The 26,027-nt window shown below is 45.9% G+C and overlaps 1 protein-coding gene across 1 annotated transcript in view; it reads right to left on the bottom strand.

Annotated features, from left to right (window-relative positions):
- Positions 1–26,027, bottom strand: part of ABCA13 (ATP binding cassette subfamily A member 13) — a 235,256-nt gene that overhangs the window by 86,475 nt on the left and 122,754 nt on the right. The window contains exons 32-34 of the mRNA XM_019652970.1: positions 23,792–23,897; positions 4,433–4,682; positions 451–540 (exon numbers count right to left, since the gene is read on the bottom strand). Of these exons, the coding sequence (XP_019508515.1) occupies positions 451–540; positions 4,433–4,682; positions 23,792–23,897 (446 nt within the window). The remainder of the gene's footprint in view (positions 1–450; positions 541–4,432; positions 4,683–23,791; positions 23,898–26,027) is intronic.

Genomic DNA, 26,027 nt, shown 5'->3' with positions numbered 1-26,027 from the left:
GAAAAAATATTCAAAGTAATTCACTCCCAAACTGATGTTACTGACTTCTAAAGTCCCTTTAGTTTAAAAAGAATTATAATTAATATTTTCATATGCAATACTTTTCCTTAAAAGTAAATAACTGTTCATACATAGTTCATACTTCATTAGTACTTAATTTGTTTTAGCTTTGGGTTTTCTTAAAGAAATTGAATGCTATTAATTATTGATTAATGCTTTTTGCAATAATATAAACCGTGTGTTTACCAAGGACAAAAGGGGCGATTACGTAGCTTATTTCCGGTCATTTTAGAGGGCAGGTCCCATTAGGCCTGTTCGGCACTAACCTACTGGGAGGCTAAAGCTCCTTTCGCGTAAACTTGGCGCACGAAGCGCAAGTCGTGGCGGAGGCGGCCCTGTCCCGGGGGTATTGGAGGCGCTGCGCTTTTGCAGACGGCATCTGATACTTACAGGTCCGGGTGTGGGTCGGCGCAGAGCAAACCCTGGTCTTCAAACTTCCGCAAAAGCACGCGGGCAAGACCCATGTCGTCACTCTCACTGCTGCGGGTCATGAGACAAAGAAATAAGGGGCTTCGTGAGTGCTCGCCTGGCGGGTCACAGGGCACCCCTGACCTGGCAGCTCAGGCGAAGCTCAGCCTGCGCCGTTTTCACGGTAAGGCCAAAGCTGCAACGGGATAGACATTCCTTAAAAGCACAGCTTTGCCACCAGATATGCATTTTGATACACTTACCTTAGTAGTGTTTTGTTTTGTTTTGTTTTTTCTCATTTTTCCACGATTATAATATTACCATCTTTGGTGTTTTTGCATGGTTTTAAAAAATGAATTTTAAAGGCTCCATATTATTGTACATCATGTTAATACATTAAAATCTATACAAATGTTCTCTTAATGTTGGGGCTCTGGTTTGGTTTGAGTATTCATTCTATTACATAGCCCTGCAATAAAACAACTTATATTTTTTTCGTTTCTATATGTGAACTCTATTGAATAACATTTTCTCTGGAGGAAGTCCTCAGTACAGAATCCCACATGTGCTTTAGGTACACATTGAATTCTAGTATTTATTTTTCTGGCACAAATCTCAGAGGTCATTCAGTTAACAGTGCCAGCAAGGCCACCCATACTGAATTTCCGTATTGAAGATACCACCAGCGATACGACACGCTATTCTTCTAGTTTGGGGGAGGTATAGAAACAAACTCTGTACTAAATTTTATACAGCAATTGTAAAAAGTGTCTTGACTTGAGAAAATGTAGAGGAAATTATATTTTAACCCTCTCTAAATTGGACTGATTGGGAGTGGGGTTCATTTTGATCAATTAAAATTCTGAATTTATAGATTTATTCCTTTCTAGAACTTACATCATATCAGTTACAAAATGCTTTTGAGTAGATATCCTTGGGAACGCTTGTCCCCAAAATAAAAAGAATGATGTATTATTAGCCTGATAGATACTTATGTGCAAAGTCACCTCAAATTTTTTTACAGCTGGCCTAATGTGATTCCCTACAGCTATGGCCAGAAAGACTCAATGAGGAAACATGCTGAAATTTACAACAAAGTTAGCGCCTGTAAGTAAGCAGTGAGACCTCTGTATAAATAGCTTTCAAGTTTCTGACGAACGAGAAAATACGTTTACAAGGAAAGACATATTTTCCACTGAAATGTTGTCCGTAAAAAGAAAACATTATTTGTGGCATCTGTGAAAATTCTCTAGATTGCCCTTTTTTGACCTATTAACCCAAGAACACATACAAAAGTTTAAAATACTTTTTCTGGAAAAAATATTGATCCATAAAGTAGTTTCCTGGGAATAATTACTAAGAGCAAGATTTAAAGTTATGGTTTACTTTTTACTGTTTTTGTTTCCTTAGGTCTAGAGGTGACTGCTTTTTTAAAAGAAATCGTCTTTATATTGTCCCTGTCGCCATAAAACTCAAATGCCCGTTCCTACACTGTCGCCCTCTGGCTGCGTTATCGGAACGTGCTGTTTACAAGGCTGTGAAGTCTGTCCAACCAGATCGAGGACTGAAAATTCGTGCTTAGGTGTGAATCCTAAGTGGCATCACTGCTCCTCCCTCCAGCTCAGCAGTTCTCGAAATCTGACCTGCACCGGGGTCCCCAGCAGCCTGGCTGAACCACTGACCTTAAAGGTCTGGATGTTGGTAACCAGAGCCCCCGCCCCCACCATGATTCTGATGCAGATGCAGAGCAAACCAACCTAGAGAGACATGGGGCTGCTGGGGGCTGAGGAACCCACACACACCTCTCGCCATCTCTCGCAAACCCAGCCTGTCTGCCTCGCTGGCCTCTGGTGCTGACAGGCAGCTGCTCTCGCTCTGCGGCTGTCACCACAGGCAGAGCTGAACCAGGGCCATCTTCCCGTCGTGCAGGCTGCGTGTGGATGCAGCCTGAAGACCAGACGCAGGGCACCCGGGCGGACCAGGAAGGACCCAGCCCTCAGGGACTTCCTTCACAGCCCCCCGAAGGCTGACCTCAGCCTCCCCGGCCTCCTGCCCCCAAGGACTGGAGGAAAAAACCTGGACTGCAGGGGACAGATGGCTTCCGGCGCTTGAGCAGGGAGGCGGTGGGAAGCGGAAAGCTTCCCTCCGTCCTGGGAGCACAGAAGCTTCTGGAAGCCCTCCTGCTGCTCTTCAGAGACAGAACTGGCCTTGACTCTGTCACTCTCAGAGCCGCCACCAGCTGATCTAACGAAATGGCCCCCGGGGCCCAGCACCCAGAGAGAACTCAAACCGTGCAGGCACTTAATACAATAATGTTCATACACAAAAATGGTTAAAAGGGTCAACTTTGTGTTATATATATTTTACCACAATAAAAATAAAAACAGCCATTCGATGAATAGACACCTTAAACTAAAAATAAACAAAGTTAAGTAATAGGAATTGACATATAGAAACAAGCCAATATATACAAGCTTATCCAATAAAGTGAAAATTGATGAATATTCAATAAAACAAAAAGAGAATAGTGTCTACCTTTCCAAATCTTGTAGGTACCCCATGTTTGACTATTTAAAATTTCTTTTCAGAAAGTAAAAGGATAATTACACAACGGTAGCAGGTATTCATAATACACAAAAATCAAAAGGGATTAGTATAAACACACAAAGAAACTATGAATAATAACAAACATCTAAAGAAAAAGCAAAAACACAAAATTTTAAAAAGAACAGAAAATAGAAATAAATGTGTCCCAACGTAGAGCTGTTTGAATAAATTGTGGCACCTCCGGGCAGCACACTCCTGCTCGTCCGTGAGGACAGGAGACGCGGCTGCCCTGATTTATAAAAATAGGTGAACACACATTATAGAGTGAAAACGCACGTGCTGCAGAGCGCTGGGGCCTGACCTCGCTGTCGTAAAAACATGAAGTGGCTGAAGTGTTGCACATAACACGAGGGCTGCAGACCAACAGGCGTGCGGTAGGCCACACTGCGGGGGTTACATGTGATTGGTTTTTTATTTGTTTTTGTTTGGGGCTAGCCTGTGTTTTGTATTATTTTTCTTTAAGACACATTTTTTAATTAAAAAGTTAAAAGTCACTGCTCGTTCAGACTGGAGGACTGTGACAGAAATGTGAACATGTGGCCAGAATGAAAGCAGTAGCAGACAGTCTTACACACCGGTGCGGCCACTTTAAATACTCCGTGAGCGCGGAGGACAGGGGGAATAAGGGATGTGGCCGCGGAAGGCAGGAAGGCCCCTGGAGGAGGGCACGGGACAGGCGTGCGCCTGTACGGGGCTGTCGTGGGTCCTCTCCCAGTTAAACCCAGGCCCCCTGGAACATGAAGACATGCAGAGGAGGGAAGGCATTAACCAAAGGAAACAGAGACACACTGAACGGCTTATTACCCATTTCCCTTTCGTTCCTGCACTTGTTTAAGTCTAATTCCAAATTACTCATCATCAAATGTTAGCAAGCACTTAGCGCCTAGCTACTTACGCTCACGATTTTAATGGTTAGACCTCTGACCAAAGCAGAACAATTCAGTCCTGGCTGCCCTCCCCGGAAACAGCCCACTTAACGTGCCGTGGACACTGGGCATCAAAATGCAGGAACATGTCCAGCCTCCCGAGTTCCTGCTCATGGCTGTGGGCTGGTGTGGGCCAGGCCCTCTGCACATCAGCCAGTGGCACTGTCACTTGCCACCAAGGGGGCTCAGGGGCCCTGGGGGGGAGCAGGGTGTCCCCCCAGGTCAGAGGCCAGGCCGGCCTCATCCGCCCTAAACATCCACCTGGACACAGTTCCTGGGAAGAGCCAGAGCGTCTCAGAGCTGACCCTCGTGACCACGGACCTCCAAAATAACGAAAACCATGTATGTTTGAAATTCTTACAAGTGTCAAAACTGTTGCTAGGTTTCATCTGTCCTGACATAATTCTGCAGGAAAAGGAAAAGGCTCTTACCTGAAGAAGTAAGCTTCGGCCCTCTCGTAATGGCCAGGTGTCAGTTTGAGGGGCGGGTAGTCGATGGCCAAAGGCCTCACCATGAACAAGCCCATCGCCACGGCCACGAAGAGGACGGGCAGCAGCACGCTCGACAGCGCGCCCTTCCAGGCCCGGCGCGTGTGGCACAGCCGCTTGCTCAGGAGGGCGGCCATCTGGGCAAGGGGCGGCGGCCCACCCTGTGCGGGTGGGGTCCTGGCAGAGGCGCCATCTGTGGGGACAGGAAGTTGCGGCCTGAGTCACTGAGGACCCCGGCACCTGCCCGTCTTCCACTTTCAGAGGCGCCTAGGGCAGCTCTGAGCTCAGGGGTGACAGTCCGCACTAAGAAAGAACTCTGGAATGTTCTGTACAACAGGGCGTCTCACGACCTCCGAGGGCAAGAACAGAGCGGCACTGTGGATCCTGCATCTTGTTTCTGACGGGGTGGCAGGCGCAAAAGGACAGAGAGAAGGACCTCGTGTTTGTATTTATCAGCTAAAATGAGGCCTGCGACATGAGTGCAAATTCTAACACAAACAAGCAGCAAAGCGTTCTGATGTCCCAGTGCACTGACGGAGCGGTGGGGGTGCAGAGGAGGTGGGGTCCCTCGTTTAGAACTCCCAACCCCAGCGTCCTGCGGTGCCCCCCTTCTAGAGCTCTGCTCCCCTCTGTTCTTGCTCCACATCCTTCCTGAGGAAGCCCCGCTTACAGCCAGGTCGGGACTCGGGGGCTCCATGCCAGCCCAAGACCCTGCCCCTGGCGCCCCACACGGAGAGGGGCTGGCCTGTCTGTAGCTCTAAGTCAGCCCCATGAGCATTAGTGCAGGAGGCCTCAGCAAGCCAGCCCTCCCGTCTGAGAGGCCAACCTGAAACTGGCCCTCAGGGAGCGAGGGTCCGCCGGTGCCACGGGCACGCGCGGCCTGAGTCCTGCGTCACTGATCTCTGGTCGTCTTACCAGGCTCCCTCTCAGGGTGATGACCTGGGACCGCACAGGAATCTCTACAGTAAACCTGCTGCACTCCGGGCCAGGCCACGGGTGAAAGCACCGTTCACATCCAGAGAGAGGAGACGGCGGAGCAAGGGGGAGATGGACGCCGGGAGCGCAGCCCTGGCCCGCGGCTGAGGACACACCTGGCCCTCAGGAAGCCCACGGCTGCTCCTAGCAGCGCCTTGTGAAGTGTTCCAGAAAACCCCACAGAGCCTTTTACCAGAGAAGTGACCTTATAAAAGGGCATGTGTGAAGCTGATCGCAGTGCTTACAAATATCAAACTGAAATACAGTTAATAGAGGAGCAGAGAGGAAGTTTAAAGTCTCAGAAGAAAACATTCTTAAAGAAACTGCACCATTCTGAAAGATAAATGGTTCGTAGCGGCGCGGAGAACAGAGGCGAAGTTGGGAGGAGAAAGCATGTCTGAAACACCTCCGTCAGCTGGCGGAGGGCACGGGCGGCCCGGTGTGGCGCAGGCCCGGGGCTGTTTGCCTTTTGTCCCCAAAAAGGCAGAACGCAGGGGCTGCAATAAAACCGAGAACAGAGAAGCCAACACACTGTCGTCCAGTGAAGGTTCAAGAGGACCTGAAAGGCCGCTGGCAGGTATGACGGCTCTGCCCCCACCACGCTTCTCTCGTGTGACCAGCACTCACACCCCATGATCCCTGGCCATCGCGACGTATTCCGACACTCGCGTCTAGCTCCCCTCACTGTGCTGCCTGCGGAGCTGGGCGCCTCCTCAGCATGTGTGCAGCAGGCAACGGCTGTAACCCCTGCGGACGTAACCCAGGCTTTGGTCCACTCAGCCGGGTGACACAGACAGGAAGGAGGACAGACAACCTGTATTGGATTCTCTCGGCAAATGTGTCTGGTGATGGTGGAGCGGGCACACAGCCGGGACAGCCGCTTCTGTGCCCACTGGCCTTGCTCAGAGCAGACCATCGGGGGCTTACTGTGCAGCAGGAAAGCTGGATCGTTCAATCCGCATGGACCTGGGCTGGAAGCCAGTCTCCGCCACCAGCAAGCTGTGTGACGTCTGGATGACGGACCCTCTCTGAATGTCATGTCCCTCCATTGGAAAATACGGACTCATAAATTTTCCCTCCAGGTAATGAGGCTTAGCGCCCCATCCGTATTAAACTGCCGGAGCAGGTATCATGTCGGCCTCCAATCGTAGTGAAAGCTCACCACACAGGCTCAGTCTGCGGGGAACGGCGCTGCTCACATTAAGAAAAATAAATTTTCCACACCTTCCCACATATGTTAATTGGACATAAATGGAAAAATAAAGGGCTAACACAGTTCATGGTCATGAATCAACCACCAATCAAATATTCATGGCTAAACTCATAGAAGTAGTCACATGAATAATTTAACAGATAAAATTAAAATGCTGAACCAAATTGTTATGAATTGTCTTATTTGACTTATGAGTGCAATTATACTCAAGGACTCTAGTTACATCCATAATTATGCTTTTGCATTTACCCTGACCACCAAATTGATGAGGGTAAATGTGCAAAGATTTTTCTTTTTTTGGTCTGATGGCTTCAATTGTTCAAACATTAACACCTAGTGAAGAATAACTAAAACTGTCAAAGATTCAGCATGCTCCCAGTGTGAGCTCCTCGGTACCACACGCATCCCAGGTTCTGGAAGATTTTAAAATAAACCGTTACAAAGCTAATTCCTTCAAGTCGATTACCAAAAAAGAATGCTCCCAACCAAAAACGGCCAAGAGGCATGCACGAACATGCAGCTTATTAAAAATCTACAAAGTAGATGATTACTGCAAATTAAAATAAGATTTCCAGCTCATCGATGTGGTAAGGATTAAAGATGACGTTAGCACCACATATTATTGACACCTAAGTGTTTGTTTGGTTTTTTGTTTTTTTTTTAGCTGAGCCATCCTGCCACCTGTTGGTAGTTCAGTGGCAGCTCAGGTTGGGCCGGAATTGAACTGGTAACCCTGTTGCTCAGAACTCGCACTCTTGAGCGAGCTCTTAACCAACTGAGCCACTCGGCCAGCCCCCTAAGTGTTTAAAGAAACAGCCCTTCTTACACAGGGCTGGTGACAGAAGAGATCACACAGTCTTTCTGCGGGAAACGAATACAGCAAATTCTGACCCAACAGCTGTCTTGTTAAAAATCAATACGCAGAAGTTCATCAGGCCTATCAAACACGGTGGGGTTTTTTGTTTTTGTTTTTGTTTTTTTAGCTGAGCCATCCTGCCACCTGTTGGTAGTTCAGTGGCAGCTCAGGTTGGGCCGGAATTGAACTGGTAACCCTGTTGCTCAGAACTCGCACTCTTGAGCGAGCTCTTAACCAACTGAGCCACTCGGCCGGCCAACGGTACTTTGTTACATTGGACAGAACAGCGGCAAGTTGGAAAGAGCTTGAATGCCTGACACATGGGATTAGCTCTCACTTACACCAGAGTCTGCAGTGAGCTGTACTGGTCTACGACCGGGGTAGCAGCACAGGTAAACGCTCAGATGTGCTGTTTACTACACGCTGTCAGGGAATAAAGCAATTTAAGCTAGAATTACATCGTCTTTGAAAATTAAGTCTGTATGCAAACATGGAGCGCAGCTCAATTCAATGAGTGGGAGAGGAAACATGGCCCAAAATATTAACAGCTTTAGCCAAAAAGAGGGAGGATTAAAACATTAAATATGTAAATATAGGAAAATACGCAAAATATATCATAAAGAAGCATGTTACAAAATAACACATATGGAATGAATTTAATAAATGCACTAGTATTAAACCAGAAAAATTAATATTTTGGTGTATATACTTTCAGTGAAAAGTTGTCTTTTATGAAATAATTTCTACACTTTTTATACTTTTTGACAAACTGATTGTTTTTATTCAAAAAGGTAAAATAGCATACCCATTTTCTAACTACTAAAAGATTTATTTGTGTGGTGAGAACATGGCTACTTTAGTTTTCTTCACAATATTCTGTGTTTTTTCAACAATGAATATTTACGCATCTTGTAATCAGTAATTATTTTGTGAAGACTGTTACTTATTCAGAAAATGAAGCAGGACTTTATGAAATAGAAACAGTATCGATCTGTGTTGGCTGGGTTACAGGATTTTGGCATTGATGGGGGCCTTAAAGTTAATGTAATTCGATCTCTCACTTATTTACAAACGCGCCAGGTTCAGGAGAGGTTGCAAAATAAGTTAAATGTGGGGGAGCAAAGCTAATGCGCGTTTGCTCTGTTAAGTCCTGGCTTATCTCTTTGAATAACATTCTCAAGGGCTGTCAGTCTTGTCCAGGAGCGAGGCAGGCAGCGGAACGTGTCCACTGAAGCCGGGCTTGCAGCACCAGGTATGGAAAGGCAGGACAGGGCCTGTCCGGGGCGGTGCCAGGCCGGGAACTGACCGCGGAAAGGTGTCCGCTGACAGGGAGGGAGGACACCAGAGTGGGGAGGACCTGCCAGGAACGGACACGGACTCCGAGACAGAAACACGGCGACTTGGTTAAGGAGCGGGTATTCGGGTGTCACGACTGCGCCCCAGAGGTGACTGGGGTTTCAAAATCGTTACCAGACAAGGGACCAGCCACGCATCTGCTCTCACCAACCCAGTGAAACACCCCAGCCCAGCCGAATGGAAAACCAGCTGGGCCACGTGGTCCTTGGGGAAGCTCTTCATAAGGAGGTGGCCCCTGGGGAAAGGCATCGGCGGAAACTCGGGCGGGGACACCGCGACCAGCGCCAGGCGGGGCTCAGGAACGCAGCCTGGCCTGGCCGTGAGTCCACGGAACGTTCTGGATGGGTGTGTGCCCCTCAGAGTCCCCGGTTACAAAACCTAAGTGCAGCCCTCTGTCTCTGTCCTGGTAAAAACTGCAGCTTATGACATTTACACACATCATCACTAGTTATCTTATTCATGCCATTTGTGTAAGAAAACCAACAAAACCAAACACCCTCTTATTAAGAAAGAAAGAAGGGGAAATAGAAAAAAGAATGGAAAGAAAAAGAAAAGGAAAGGAAAATGTTTCTGCGACGCTTGTATGCTTATTAATATGACATAAAACCCAAAATACAGTTTTTTCTTAAACATTAATCATGGTGCCACAAACATATACAAAATTTAAAGCTATGCTAGGTTATTGTAACCTTGGTTAAATATTCTTTAAAAAGCAAAATCAATATTAATGAGGCGTAATTCTTTAAAAAGCTAACTAGAGGCATATACACCCAAATTGTTTTATTCATAATAATTTCACAACTATACATTACCCAACTTTTATAATGCTTTACCTGTTCATTTCTTATGACAACCATACTGTTTTTCTATGCATAATTTTTCTAAGGAAAAAAAGGAAAGAAAAACATAATAAGATAGCTGGGTATAGCCTTTGTTTTAAAGTCTATTTTGTCTGGTATAAGTATTGCTACCCCAACTTTTTTTGTTTTTGTTTTTTTCATTTTCATGAAATCGTTTTCTATCCCTTTACCTTCACTCTGTGTGTCTTTCGATCTGAAATGAGTATCCCAAGAAACCTAAAACCTTACTTCGAGGGGACGTGTGCATCCATCTGTTCACTGCAGCATTGTTTACAGTGGCCAAGATGTGGAGGCAGCCTGGGTGTCATTGATGGAAGAATGGATAAAGAGGAGGTGGTGCATATACACAGTGGAATATTGCTCGGCCAGGGAAGGGAATGGGTTCTTGCCATCTGCGGCAGCATGGATGGACCTGGAGGGTGTTGTGCTGAGTGGAGTGTGTCAGACAGAGAAAGACAGATGCAATGTGATTTCGCTTATATGTGGAATCTAAAGAACAAAATTAACAAACAAAACAGAAACAATCTCATAGATACAGCGAACATTTTGAGGGCTGCCACATGGGAGTGGGGTTGAAGGTGAGTGAAAAAGGGGAAGGGGTTAAGAAGTGCAAATTGGTTGTTACACAGCAGTCATGGAGATGTGACGTACAGCATAAGGAATAGAGTCAATAATAGTGTAATAACTGTGTCAGATGGGTACTTGGTTTATCGGGGTGATCACTTTGTACACTATATATAAACGTCTAATCACTATGTTATACACCTGAAACTAATGTAACATTATATGCCAACTGTAATTGGAAAACAAAACATTTAAAAAAAGATAGCTGGGTAAGAGTAACTGACTACCTGTCGTGCAAGTTCAATTGCTGCACCCGTGATGTGTCCTTCACTGGGCTCTTTAAAGAGACATGTAGGAGCTCAAATGTTACAGCATCAAGTTCTGTCTCGCTTTGGGACAGGTCGGCCTTAGACCCAGCCACCATTTCCGAGCATCTTAAAGGTTTGCTGCAGCTCCTTTGCCTCAACCTGCCTTAAAAAGGCAGTGACGTCACGTTCAGGGAACGGGGTGACAGCCCCAGCTTCTCCACTAACTACTTGTTAGGTGGACAAGTCACTGCACCAAGGACAGGTCCCCCTGGGCCTCTAGGCCCCTCCCCCCACCCCCACACACACACTTGGGTTTCAACACTGAGCGCCCCCCCTCCAGGCGGTGAAGGGTGGTGAGGGAAGTGCGATTCCGATGGTTTCCAATGCAGCCCAGGCGTGGGGTCACCTTGGCCCTCGGGTCCTGCTCTGGTCACACTGAAGAAGCAAGGTGTGCAGCGGGCAGTGGGCGGGCATGTGGGCTCCGCTGGCAAGCTGACCGCCGTTAGAAGATGGTGGCAAACCGTTTCTTTAGGAGAAGTTAGCGGTGACACGAAGTGGGAGCAAGGTGGCATCAGCACAGAGGGAGGGCTACAAACACAGGTCGCCAGGAAGAAAGCGTGCCCGCTGCCAGGTCTTCCCTCGGTGACCAGGACTTCCCAGGTGGCCCTGTGTCGCCTCCCTCACTGTCCTGTCACCAGCCACGTCTGTCTCCTCACGGGCAGTGCGGTCCTCGCGCCCGCATGGGTTGGGCTCAGTCCCTCCTGCCAGCCAGCCGCAGACGCGAGCACGCGCGCCAGCACAAAGCAGCAGCTCACACCGCCGGATGGACACGTAAACAGAGGGTGCCAAGCAAGTGCTGTGCTCAGCATCCATGTCTACTTCTCACGTCACCGACGGGAGGCTTCTGTCCCTCGCAGGACCATCCTTGCCCCTCAGAAAACACGGCCCAAGTGGCGCTTTGCTCCCTCCCACTCCCAGCTTTCACAGTCATGCCTGGTGGGCCTCCCTGGACAGCCGTGTTCAGGCCACTCACAGTGGCTCCATTTCCAATTCACAGTCGAGCTGAGTAAAAACAGAAAGTCAAAGCGGGTGAGAAGGCAAAGCCGTGATTCTGTGCCACGGTTTGAAGAGAGAAACAGCTGCTCAGATATTCTGAGGCTCGTCTACCCACGATGGAGGAGCGCTGGGGCTGGGTCTGAGCGTCTCCACTCTCCTGAGAGCAGCGGGGAGGCGAGTGTGCGGGAGGGCGGAGAGGCCCCTCGGCGTCCTGAAGGCAGATGGCCCCTCCTGCCAGTGGCCAAGTGCCGCCACCATTGCCCTGCCTCAGAGGCAATGACTACCTTCAACAGTGAAGCACATTCTTCATCCAATATTCCACATAAAGATGGGAGTCCAGTCAGGAGGGGGGGCAGAGCTGCCCCTCACCAACCCGGCGCCTCCTCTGGCTGTTCCGATCTGCGCGGCTGCAGAGACCCAGGCGCCCGTCCCCCGCCTCCCACCCCGACAGAGGCCGCTGCTGTCTGGCACCTGCCACCGCATTGCCTGCCCACGTCCATTTCAATTCCAGTTTTATCCTGGCAGGCTGCTTCCTGAGAAGCGCCCCGCTGTCAGCTCTCTGCTGGTTTTTAGCTACCGTGGAAAACGAACCTTCTTTGGCACGTATTGTTGGCAGCGGTCACGCGTCCTCCCCGCCTTGCTTGCAGGAAAGGCAGCTTTTGAAGTTTCAGGAAATGTGGACAAAACACTAAAGGCAGCGCTGTGGGGTTAACACCGCAGTTAAGCCCAGGAGGCAGAGAATGTGGAAAGGCTCTTTGAAGAGGCAGCCCCCTCCCCGCGCAGGGCGGGCTGTGCAGACAGGACAGTCTTACAAAGCAAATCAGAGCCTGCACGGCCCTCCCATCAACCACTCCGAACCCGCTTTCCACCCGCACAGGAGTGGCAGTTAGCAATGAAATACAGAGGACTCGGCTGTGGGAGAAAGAGGAATCGTAGGTAAAGTGGTACTGACAAACCCCGGAGCTGAGAGTTCAACGCAATCCCAGGTCTCAGGTGGAAATGGGGAGAGACAAGGCTGCTTCATGAGCAAACAATGGCGCGGCGAAGCCTCGGAAAGAGAAAACCCCCGTGTCCAGGTTCTCTCTGCATGAGACGGATTTGTGGTCTCCCACGTGAACTTCGAGCTTCAAGAGACTCCAACAGGCTGCCCTTCCTGGGAGCGTCCTCAGACCCCTAAGAGAATCGGGTGCTTGTTTAAAAATAGGAGCATCTAAGTCTTCAGAAGCAAAATTGGTGGGACCTGGGGCTGAGAATCTGCCGTTTGCATAAGCACGCACGCTGTGTGTCGCTGGCTAGCTGGCTGGTTGGGTGGTTGCTTGGTTGGTTCGTTGGTTGGTCGGTCGGTTGGGGGGTTGGTTGGTCGGCTTTGGTGACAGCCAACCCAGCAGGGCTGAGGTGATGGTTTTGGTGACAGCCAACCCAGCAGGGCTGAGATGAAGCGCCGGTGGGTCTGCCTCGCGCTTCCGTGATGAGCAGTGACAACGGGCACCTTTTCACATGTCCGTCTGCCAAGTGCACATCTTTGGAGAAATGTCTATTCAAGTCCTTTGCTGATTTTCCAGTCAGGTTATTTGGGGGTCTTCTGCTATTGAGCTGTAGGAGTTCCGTATATATTCCGGATATTGACCTTTATCCAATAGATGGTTCACACATATTTTCTCCTGCTCTGTAAGGTTCCCTTTGCATTTTGTTTCCTTTGCTGAGCAGAGATTTTTGGTGACGCGGAGAAAAGGGAACCTCATGCACTTTCGGAGGGGCTGGAAATGGGTGCAGCCGCTACGGAAAACAGTGTGGAAGGGCCTGAAATACTCAAAAACAGAGCTACCTTATGACCCATAGGCCCCATTTCTGGGCACATATCCAAAATAACTGAAATCAGGATCGCTTTTTGTTTTTTTTTTCTTTTTCTTTGAGCGGGGGGAATTGTGAGAGGGGAACAGCATTGGGGAATCAGGGAAGGGGAGCAGACAAGTTGCTGTCCTTTTTCTGTTGTTGTTCTTCAGTCTAGTTGTGGAGGACGTCACTTTACTGGCCCAAGTTGGCACCATCACTGCGTTCTTCCCGGGTGAGGCAGCCGCCCACTGGCCATTGGACAGCCGCTCACAGCGGCCCACGGCAGCTCATGAAAGCTCACGCCCGCTGCCAGCCAGCCCCACTGCAGCCTATGCCATCACTGGCAACTCATGGCAGCCCAGCCCAGCTCCCATCTTAGCTGTAGAGGGCGCAGCGTCACTGGCCCCCACATGGGATCCAAACTGGGACCCTGCTGCTCAGAGCTGGCGTCCCAAGCCAACTCCCAACCAACACGCCACCTGGCCGGACCCCTGAAATCAGGATATTAAAGGGCTACCTGCACCCCCATGTTCACTGCAGCATTATTAACATTACCCAAGATATGTCGAAACAATGAAATGTCCATCAATGGATGAATGGATAAAGACAACATGGTACACACACGACGGAATATGATTCGGTGATAAAAAAGGAGATCCTGCCGTTTGCAACAACATGAACGACCCTGAAAGACATGCTTCAACATGTAAGATTTGGGGGACACAGTTCAGTCCATAACACCAGTGCACTGCTAGAAAGCAGTAGAGAGAACAGACCCAGAACTGATGATTCTAAGTAGAATTTTCCTGCTCTCACACCCAAGCAGCGGATAGCAAGGTGCCTAGGCCAGCGGCATCACCTGGGAGCCTGCCAGAAACGAAAGTTCTCGGGCCCCGTCCTAGAACTACTGAATCAGAAAATTTGGGAGTAGGTCTCCTTAATCTGTGTTCTCACAAATTCTCCAGGTTGTCATTCTGATGTGAGATCACTACATTTTTCAGGCAGTCAACTAGTTAATCCAGTTATCTATGTAAATTTCAAAGATTATAACAAAGGCTAGTTTATCGGGCCTTGGGAACGGCTTTGCAAGGAGAGGACCCTTGGAGACTGCAGGGGCAGGCGTGGTGCCTGGACAGGTGTCCCACGCTGGCCCTCCGGAGAGTGCGGGCAGATCAGGGAAGTTCTCTAAACTCAGGCTCTTCACTGAGAGCGGATAACAGCAGCAGTGAAGCCTGTCTCCAAGCTGGCTTTGAGGACTGCACGAGGAAAATGCACAGGAAGCGCCTATCGGAGTGTCTGGCGCCCTCCAGGCAGCTAGTAAATGGTTTCTCACTCCATGGAGAAGTGACTTCCACGCCGTCTCACAGGCACGAGCAAAAACGTGCACGCCTGGGTATCAGTCTTCAGAACTCATTTCAGTGCAGCTTCTGGGCTCCCTGTGGCTAAAAGTATATATATATTTTATTTTATTTTGCCCTCCTCAATCTCAGAGAAGCAAGAAGTGACTTATTTGTGAGCTGGCCCCCTGGAAACTGTTTCTAGAGACACAGGGCCTGTTAGAAACATGGGGTTCCCACAGGAGGTGCAGCATGGGAGCAGAAATCAGTAACAAAACAGTCATTTTTGAGGGCACCAGTCGGGGAGAAAGGTTTCTGTAAATAGTTATCCTAGAAATTACATTTCTCTAGTGTGCATCACACCAAAAAAAAAAAAAAAAGTGACTAAAGCACTTGACTTGAAGACATTTAACACACACTGTCTCCAAAATCCTGATCTAGCATTTTGATGAAGGTCTATCTAAGAAATATAAAATTCACTTAGGTAGAAGTCTCATGTTAAGTTTTATGTGAGGATTTTGCAGAATACAATAAAATTGGTAAATTTGTTTTAATGCATCCTGGTCTTACTTCTTTTTTAGTAATGAAATACTTAAACAGACCTTTAAATGATGTATTTTTCAGTTTCATAATTTGTAATTTGAATAAAAAATAAAATTAAATTTTTTATATCATATTTTACAATAGTAATAGAAAACACTATAATTTTTCTTTCCTCAGGGTTCTTTCTTAAATTTAAATTTAAACTACCAGTCTTTTTCACACAACATTAGCTTTTTTTGCATGTTTTATTTCTAACATATTTACATGGATTTTCATAATGTTCCCCAAATTCAGAACATGAAATTATCATTTTCAAAACAGATGGATAACCATAATGCAGAGGATATATGTAGGTGATAAATTTTCAATGTAAATTACCCTAAATTCTCAATCGTGACAAAATGTTTATGAGAACATAACAATCATAAAGCAAATTTTGCTCTTACATAAGGAAGTCATTAACTAATGTCTTAAAAGAAACGAATGCTCAGAAATTAAACCTTTAGGCAAAATGCTAATAATGAAAAGAAAATAATGTGTATGTCCAGTTAAAATAAAAATGTCATATAAACAGTAAAACATAGAGACAAATTATGATTGTAGATTATTACTGCATGGAAATTATATAAGCAATAGCATGGATAGCTCTCAAAGATAAAATATATAGGGAAAAACACACACTTGTACATACTGTATGATTCCATTTATATAAAGTTCAATGCTGGGCAAAACTATTCTAAAGTGGTAAAGTCACCTTTGTGGGAAGGGCTCTGACTTGGAGAGGACATAGGGGGCCTGATGAAGTGCTGGAAATGTCCCGGCTCGAGCTGAGTTGTGGCTACACTGGTGTGCACTATGAAAGTTCATCTGATTGTATGACTAAGAAATGTGCCAATGTGATAAGATGTAGGCCGTGTGCATGTTAGTGAAAATAAATTTAAGACACTAACCTTGAAAAATATATAATTCAAAGGTGAGCAACAACAGTTACAAAACAGGAAATTCAAGTGGCCAAGAAACATGAAGAGGGGCTCAAACTTGTTAGTATCATGGAAATTCAACTTAGCTTGTTATAATCCTGTTTTTGGTAGATGTAAGTCTAAAATGATTCCTAGTGATTCACACCCTCTTATAATCCCCTCCCTGTGAGTATGAGTGAGACCTTGAAGATGGCAGCTGTCACTCCTACAGTTAGGTCACCTCACATGGCAAAGGTGAGGAGCTCTTACAGATCTCATTTAGGTCTCTAAGCAGTTGCCTTTAAGTTAATCAAAACAGGGATCCTTCTGCTCACTCTGACGGAGACACAAGCCATGTTGTCAGTGGGTCCTGTGGCTAAGGCTTGAGGGTGACTTCCAGAAACGGAGAACAAATCCAACTGACTGCCAGCCAAAAACTGTGGACCTCAGTCCTACAGCCACAGGAACTGAATTCTGCCAACGACCTCAATGGGCTTGGAACAGAACCCTGGTGAGGACTCTAGATAAGAACGCACTGAGGATGGCACCGTTGTTTCAGGTTCGTGAGATCCTGAGCCGAGAACCCAGTGATGCTGTTGCCTAATTTTGACCCACAGAAACTGTAAGATAATAAATGACTGTGTTTTAATCTGCTAAACTGATGGTAATCCGTTAGCAGCAATAGAAAAGCAATACAGATTTTGGTAACCAGAAATTGAGAGCTGCCGTAACAACTAGAAAAACGTAAGGATGGTTTGAAATTCGGGAGTGGACAAAAGATGGAAGAATTTTGAGGAGCATGGTGGAGAACGCCGACATTTCCTTGAACAGACTATTAGCAGATCACTGAGCTGTAAAGATGCTGACCATAAGGGCTCAGAGAGCAGCGAGGAAGGAGTTAGTGGGAAGTGGACCAGGGGCATCTTCGTTATGGAGTGGTTGAAAACTTAGCAAATTTGTTTCTTCCAGTTACATGAAAAGCAGAATTTGTAAGTGATAAAGTGGTATATTTAGCTAAGGAGACTTTTCAAACAAACAGCTGAAGGTGCTGTCTTCTTTCTTCTTGATGCTTATATGTTAGTAAAATGAAAAAGGAGAGAGATAAATTGAGAAAAGAAATGTTAATAACAGGAATTGATACTTTTTAAAATTCTTAGTGTTTCAAGATTGTTTTAAAGGTGCTAAAAGTCCAAAAAAGCTATTGATAACAGGGCAGAAGAAAAGGCTAAGTGTGTAACTGTACAACCTTTGGCCAGAACCTCAAAAAAATAAAAACAGTCAGGGTATTCGACAATAAAAATAGCCCTTTAAAAAGATTAAGGTGATGACACGAGCAAGATGGCAGAATAGGAAGCTCCAAGCCGTTGTCCCCCCACAGAAATACCAAACAAACAACTGCAGCCTGACTCAAATAATTTCATAGGAGCTTGGAAGGCAATGAAAGATCTACAGCTACCAAGCAAACTCCCAGTCAAAAAACAAACAAACATTCAAAATAGTAGGAAATTTCATGGCATTTTTAATCACGATTGCCCCACCCCTTCCCCAGAGCAGTGCAGTCAGGAGATGGTCCAATTCTTAGATCCCATTCTCAAAGAAGAAAGAGCAAAGTCAAAATTATTTTTTGCAAAATTCTAGCCTGGTTGTGGGCTGCCTGAGGAACTAGCATCTGTTTTACCTGACTTGGAGCTCAGATGGGAACAGCGACGTAGTTTGGATCTCAGGCTGGAAGCCACACAAGGCAAAACATAAAAACTGCAGGGGGACAGTAGGATGCCTGGGAGCAAGATATTATTCATAGGGGGTTACAATAGAACACCTGATACCCCAAGAAGAAGCTGGAGTGAGATTCTTTGGGAAATTAAAGACACTTAAAAGAAGCCAGGAGAAATCAGAAAACAAGCACACACATCCCAGACAAGGACACAGGTCCAGGACAATTGAGAAGATGTTATTCCTTTACCAGGTGCTGATCTCAAGACTTGGGGACAAGGAAATGTCTACCACACATTAGTCTGCAAAGGTGAAGAGAAGTGGCTGTTTTTCAAAAACCTAAATTTCAACAAATAATCACACACAAAACAAACAAACAAACAAACAAAAACAAGGAAACAGCCCATTCAAATGACTACAATAATCTCCAGAGATAGTCTTTAAAGAAACACACACCAGACCTACTAAATAAAAATTGTAAAACAACTATTTTAAATATGCTTAAAGAGCTGAAGGATAACACAAAGAACAAAAGTAAATCAGAAAAGCAATATATGAACCAAATGAAAGTATCAACAAAGAGATAGAAATTATATTTTTTAAAAAGATCCAAACAAATTCTGGAGCTGAAAAATATCATAACTGAATTGAAAGATTCAGTAGAGAAGTTTACTAGTACACATGAATAGGAAGAAGACAGAATCAGTAACCTTAAAGATAGTGACTGAAATTTTCAGGTCTGCAAAGCAAAATAAAAAAAGAATGAAGAAAAGCAAACAGAGCCTAAGGGGGTTATGAGACACTATAAAGAAAACTAATATATGTATTATGAGAGTCTCAGAAGAAGAAGAGAGAGAGAGAAGGTGAGAGTGATTATTTAAAGAAATATGGCAGAAAACTACAATTTGAGGAAAGACATGGATATACAATTACAAGGTCGGTGAACTCTATGTGTTGCATATAACACCAAAAGCACAGACAAAAATAATAATAATAATAATAAGTAAGTTGGACTTCATCGAAATAAAAAAATATTCTGTGCATCTAATATGAATGGATTGTGAGAAAATATTTCCACATCATGTATCTGATAAGAGATTGATATCCAGAAAATACGAAGAACTCCTACAACTCGACAACAAAAGAAAAGCAAGTGGACAAAAGTGGTTTTAAGGGTTAACAGGGAGGGAGGGATGAACAGACAGAGCACAGGGGCTTTTTAAAGCAATAAAATTATTCTCTCTGACATTATAAAGATAATACATGTCATTGTATTATTTCTCAAAACCCAGAGAATACACAGCACCAAGAGTGAACCCTAATGTAAATTATGGACTCTGGGTGACAATGTGACATGTAGCTTCATCGGTTGCAACAAACGTACCACTCTGGTTCTGGATGTTGATAGTGGGAGAGGTTGTGTATGTGGGAGGCAGTAGATATATGGAAACTCTCTGTATATTCTGCTCAATTTTGCTATGAACCTAGAAGTGCTTTAAAAAACAAAACCAATTTTTTTAAATGATCAAAAGACTTGAATAAATAGTTTTCCAAAGAAGATATACAAATGGACACTAAATCCCTATAAAGATGCTCAACATCACTACTTACTAGTAAAATAAAATCAAAACCACAATAAGATACCACGTAACACACTATAAAATGACTATTATCATGGAAACAGAAAAGCAATAAGTGTTGACCAGGATATGGGGGAACTGGAACACTTGTGTATTGCTGGTGGGAATGTAAATTACTGCAGTCACTTTTGAAAATGGTATGGTGATTTCTCAAAAAAATTAAACACACCACATGATCCAGCAATTCCATTTTTTAATGCATACACAAAACAAATGAAATCCAGACACACAAAAAAACAAATATTGTATGATTCCTCTCATATGAGGTACCTAGAGTAGTCCAATTCATAGAGACATGAGTAGAATGGTGATTGCAGGGGGAAGACGGAAGGGAGTGGGGAGTTAGGGTTTATTGTGTACGGAGTTTCAGTTGGGAAAGATTAACCAAGTTCTGGAGATAGATGGCAGTTATGATTGCAAAACAGTGTGGATGTCATAAATGCCACAGACCTGGTCACTTAAAATGTATACCATGGATATTTTACCACAATAAATACACACAGAAATAAACAGATTTACTAATTAATTAATGTCCTCTTTGGTCTTCTCTTCCACTAATAAACTCCCTAGATTTTAAAAAAAAAGATTAAGGATGGGTCTCAGAGATGTGGTCAATCAAACCGGAGGGCTTCTAGGAAGCTTCATGATGTGGTTTCACCACCTCTTCAGAAGCCATAGATAGAGATGGGATTATCTCAAAAAGATCTGGCTTTTATCTAGTAGAGAATTAACACTGAAATCCAAGGAAGGCCCACAAAGTTCTTGTGAAAATCATTTCATCAGATACAACATCAGCATGGACTAAAAGGGTCAAGAAGAATACAAAAAGGAAAGAAGACTACAAAACGTGCAAAACAAGCCTTTCATCAGGAAAATACCCAAATTATGATCATTTACGCACCTAACAGAGCCCCAAAGTACATGAGACAAAAATCTAACAGAATTAAAGGGAGGGATATACAACTGAACAACAAAAGTTGTAAACAACAATTCTCAAATACGATTAACAGATAAAATAATTTACCAGAATGTCAACAAGGAAACAGAAGATTTGAACAAAACTACAGACAAACTAGATATGACAGACATCTATAGAACACACCACCCATCACAACAGATGCACATTCTTTTCAAGGGTATGAGGAACCTTCTCCAGGATAGCCCATATTTTAGGCCATAAAACAAGGTTTAACACATTGAAGAGGATTAAAACCAGGCATAGTTTTAATCTGGTCATAATAGAATGATTTTGAACTAACAAAAAGAAATTTAGCAAACTCACAAATATGTGGAAATTTAAAAACATAATACTAAATAGCCAATGGACCAAAGAAGAAATCAAAAGGAAAATTTGAAAATAGTTTGAGGTAAATAAAAGTGAAGATACAACATACTGAAACTTATGGGATGCACACAAAGGCAGTGCTTAGAGAAAAATTTATACCTGTAAATGATGATCTTGTAAAAGAAGAAAGATCTCAAATCAATAATATAAACTTCTACCTTAAGACACTGAGAGAAAAAGAGCAAGCTAAATCTAAAACAAGCAGAAAGAATGAAATAAAAATTAGAGCTGAAATAAATGAATGGAATAGAAAAGGGAAAAACAAGAGAGAAAAATCATTGAAACTAAAAACTGATTCTGTGAAAAGATTAACAAAGTTGGTGGCATTTAAGTTAGATTAATCAAAAAAAAGAAAGAAGACACAAATTATTAGAATAAGAAATTAAGACGGGAATGTTACTACCAACCTATGTAAACAAAAGAAGTTGTAAATCAGTGCTACAAACAACTGTATGCCAATCAACTCACATGAAGTGAACAAACTCCTAGAAAGACACAAAACACCAAAACTGAATCAAGAAGAAATAGACAATCTGAATAGGCCTGTAACAAGTAAAGAAATTGAATTATTCATCAAAATAAATACCCACAGAAAATTCAGGCCCACATGGCTTCACTAGTGAATTCTCCACAAACCCTTCCAAAAACATAGAAAAGGAGGGAATACTTACCAATTCAGTCTATAAAGTATCACCGTGACAGCAATACCAGACAAAGACATGAGAAAAGTACAGACCAACACTTGTTATAAATAGAAACTCAAAAATCCTCAGCAAGATACTTGCAAATGAAATCCAGCAATGAGAAATGGATTATGTACCAAGACCCAGGGTTGCTCATCGCAGTCGGCCAGTGCAACGCTGTTGTAACATCCAAAACTCACTGAGTGAAATATATCATATCAATCAATAAAAGACAAAAAACACATGACTGTCTCAATAGATGCAGAAAAGTCATTGGGCAAACTTCAACCTCCTTTCATGATAAAAATGCTCATTAAACAGGGAATAGATACATACTTCCTCAACTTCATAAAGGAATCTTGTAAAAACCCACAGTTAATATCACACTTCATATAATTCCATAATAAAAAAAACTCTTGTAACTCCAGGATATAATTTGTCCCATTTTTGAAATGGGCAAAGATCTGATAGACATTTCTGCAAGGAAGTCACACAAATGACCAGTAAGCTCATGAAAAGGTGCTCCACACCATCAGCCATTAGGGAAACGCAAGTCTAAACTAGAATTAGAGAGCACTCTGTGGCCGCTAGGTCATCATCAGACCACAGACAATGACAAGCGTTGGTGAGCACGTAGACAAATCGGGTCTCTCAGACACTGCTGGTGGGAACGTAAAGTGGTGCGAGCACTTTGGCTACCGGTTTAGAAGTCCTCATACGGTTAAAAGGTGATCCAGCAATTCCACTCCTAGACACAGACCCAAGAGATAACATGTCCACTAGCAACTTGTACACAATGTTCAAGTCATTAGCCAGAAACTGGGAACAGGCCCAATGACCATCGCGTGATGAACGGACAAACAAAAACGTGGCCAATGCACACAATGGGATGCTATTCGGCTAAAGAAACGAGGTTCTGACACAGGCTCGACATGGACGACCCTGGGACACATCGCACTGAGTGCAGGATGCCAGTCACAAAGGAGCGCACGGTGTGGGGCTCCACTTACAGGGCAGTCCAGAGCAGGCCCATCCACAGAGGGCTGGGTGACGAGGGTGGTGGGCGGTGACGGCTAAGTGCTACAGGGCTTCTTTGGGGTAACGAAAATGTCCTAAAATTCCCAGTGGTTATGGATATCCGACTCCATAAAGCCAATGAATTGCACATCGTAAAGGGATGAATTGTATGAGATGTGAATTGTATCTCAGGACAGCTGTTAAACTAAGAGATGCTGAATGCAATTAATCATCAGGGGAATCAAACTGAAACTACAATGAGAAACCCTAACACACCAATTACAATGTCTAAAATCCGTGTTTTTTAAACCTGAAAATACCAACAGCTGGAAAGGAAGGGCAGCGACTGGGACACCATGAGTTTCAGGCAATAACGCGGTTTGACAAACATCTGATAGAAATATCATAACATACTTAACTTCAGCTGTTCATTCAGGGGCCTGAGGGACCAAGTCTTCCAGGGGAGAGTTCCGAGGTTGGGTCCCCGACACCTGTGGGGCCCACTGTGCTCCGCAGTGAGTTACTGCCAGTAAATATGCAGGAACTAGGCTGACTGGGCTGCAGTCACGCACCTAGAAACCGAATCTGGGTCCTGCTCAACGGCTGATGCCTGAGCACAGACGTCTGCACATGAAGCCCAGGCCCACATTCCAGGGGCGCGTGGACAGAGGCTCCGTGAAGACAAGGCTCACGTGGCCACTTCTCCACGTAAGTCTGGTCCCAGCGAAGCGCCTGCACGTGAGGCCCGCCATGAACGTGGGCTGGGCTGAGCTGTCTGTGACGCAGGTAACACAGACGCACAGCTGTCTCCATCACTCTATTGTATATACTAAGAAACTGCTTACGTAATAAGCTCTGGAGAAAACATAAAGCCACACCATAAACACACAGCCGTTTTGTTCAAGGCAGGATAAAGCGAAGCTTGCTGCCCTGAACAGTCACACCCCGTCCCTGCTTCAGTCCATGCTCGACCTTAAAACTAGGGCCCCGTGACGGGCAGTGGCATGTCCCTCCCGCACAAATGCAGGAATGCCCTGTACTCACAGTAGACAGGGTCACACTCTGGAGGCCGGTGGCTCTGCGGGTCCAGCTCGGGCCCCGGGGCGAGGTCAGATTGCTTTGGGGAATCTTGCAAAAGCATCAGAAACACCTTTTAGAAAATGAAAGAAGAGTTTCAAATTATTTTATGTTCCTTTCCACATTGCACTTTTTCTTCTGCCTTAATTACCACCTAGGTTATTACAACAATAGTCACCAAACACATCACGTTTCATGGAGTCATTCATTTAATGGGCATAACTCTAAGGCCACCCAGCTCTCAGCAAGCTGGGTGCAAGGCTGCTCGTAGGCTACACGGATGAGTGAACCTGACCGTGACCCTCAGGCACGTGCGTTCTGGGAGGCTGGTCAGACCCACAGCAGGCGGAGGCAGACAAAGCGACGTCCCTGACAGTGAGTCCTGTCCCACTTGAGCCGGCGGCTCACGCGTGCAGAGGTGAGCTGGGCAGTCAAGCGGTTCTGCTCACAGCTTACTTCTCGGGGGGAAGGTGTCGTGTGTGAGCGTTCCACTGAACACGTCTCCTCCATGGGTGACAGTGTGCCTCGTCCCCAAAGTATTCACTTAAGAAAATGGCCTGAAGCCGCTGCTTGGTGAGTGCTCGAAGCAGAAGTCCAACCTCAGTTTGTTCAAACCCAGGGCTCAGCCCCAGATCCGTGACAGTGAGGAGAGGAAGCCGCAGAAGTCAAGGCGGGGACACGTGCTCAGTGGGTGGGGTGCTCAGCCCTTGAGCCGCAGCTGGAGGTTGGGCAGGGGCCTCTGAAAGGTGGGAGGGCATCCCTAACGCACCTTTAGGCAGAGGCGAGAGGAGACGTGATTTGGCTTCTGCGAAAAGCCAGCAATCACCCTGGGACAGGGTGGAGGCCGCCCTCGGGGCCGTGGTCCCGGCCAGTCCTGCTGGCTGCCTGCAGACCAGGGGTCATGACAGCAGCTGATGACGGCTGAGACATGCTCCGCACAGGCTCGGAAGCATGCAGGACTTGGATTAGAAACCCAGTTAGCCAGGCTGACGTAGTGGCCTGTGCCACACACCAGGCCAGGCTCCGTGCGGGGACACTGTCCTTTGCCAGTAGCATCACACAGGTGCTTCGTCCCTCCGTCCCCTGCCCACAGCCCAGAGACTAGTGTCTGGCCCTGGCCCTGCTCCAGTCCATCCCCTGCTGGCCGCTGTCACTGCCATCCCACGGGGACCTCACACTCAATGCACCCACTGAGCACCCCAAGTCAGCCACCTCCTGGACTGCTGACTTCTGGAAGTGGCAGTGCGTGCTGACTGAAGCAACTGAAGGTTATAAACACGAAGGACGGCTCTGTCTCGGCATCCTGAGGCGCCTCCAGCCCCAGGGGAAGGCAGGCAGGGGCGCCGGGCAGGGGGGCCACAGCAAGCCTGCAGGAGGCGAGAGGCGCAGCCGGGGCGGGTGGCTCCTTCGTCTGGGACGGGGTCCACCCTCCTCCGCAGGGCAGAACTGGAGCAGAATTGTTACAAGCACTGAATGCATTTATACACAAAGTGGAGAGAAGTGTCTGCCGGCTGCAGGGTGGGATCCCAGGCAGGGCTGGGAGGTGGGATGGCCGCAGGTGCCCCGTCAGCCCTGTGACACCAGCACTGTGTCCCACTGGAGAGGAGGGCACGAGCCTAGCGTGACAAGCACTCAGCTGGTGCATCGACGAAGAATGAAACTAGAAATGATGGTGACAGTGCAGGTCCAGAGGCAACCCCTGGGCAGCGTTTCCTTCGTATCTTAATCTCAAAATGATTACCATTATAAGTTTTGTTAACATCCATCACCTCACAGTTATAAACTTTTTCTTGTGATGAGAACTCTTAAAACCTACTCTCTTGGTGACTTTCAATGATGCAACAACGTTTGCTAACTGTAGTCACCGCGCTGCCCCCTACAGCCCAGGACTGACTCATCTGATAACTGGAAGTTTGTATCTCTTGACGCCTTCACCCTTTTCTCCCGTCTCCCCAACCCCACCTTGGTAACCACCAACCTTATTTCTTTCTGAGTTTGTTTGTTTGTTTGTTTGTTTTTAGATTCCACATATAAGTGAGATCATATAGTATTTGTCTTTCTGTCTGACTTACGTAGCGTCATGCCCTCTAGGTCCATCCATGTGCTTGCAAAAAGCAGTATTTCCTTCTTTTTTATAACTGAATATTCCTCTCTCTCTCTCTCTCTCTCTCTCTCTCTCTCTCTCTCTCTCTCTCTCTCTCTC

The sequence above is a fragment of the Hipposideros armiger genome, unplaced genomic scaffold, assembly GCF_001890085.2.
Source record: "Hipposideros armiger isolate ML-2016 unplaced genomic scaffold, ASM189008v1 scaffold_191, whole genome shotgun sequence".
NCBI classification, from domain to species: domain Eukaryota; kingdom Metazoa; phylum Chordata; class Mammalia; order Chiroptera; family Hipposideridae; genus Hipposideros; species Hipposideros armiger.
Note: the sequence above shows the minus strand (reverse complement) of the source record. Positions and strands in the feature narration are given on the sequence as shown.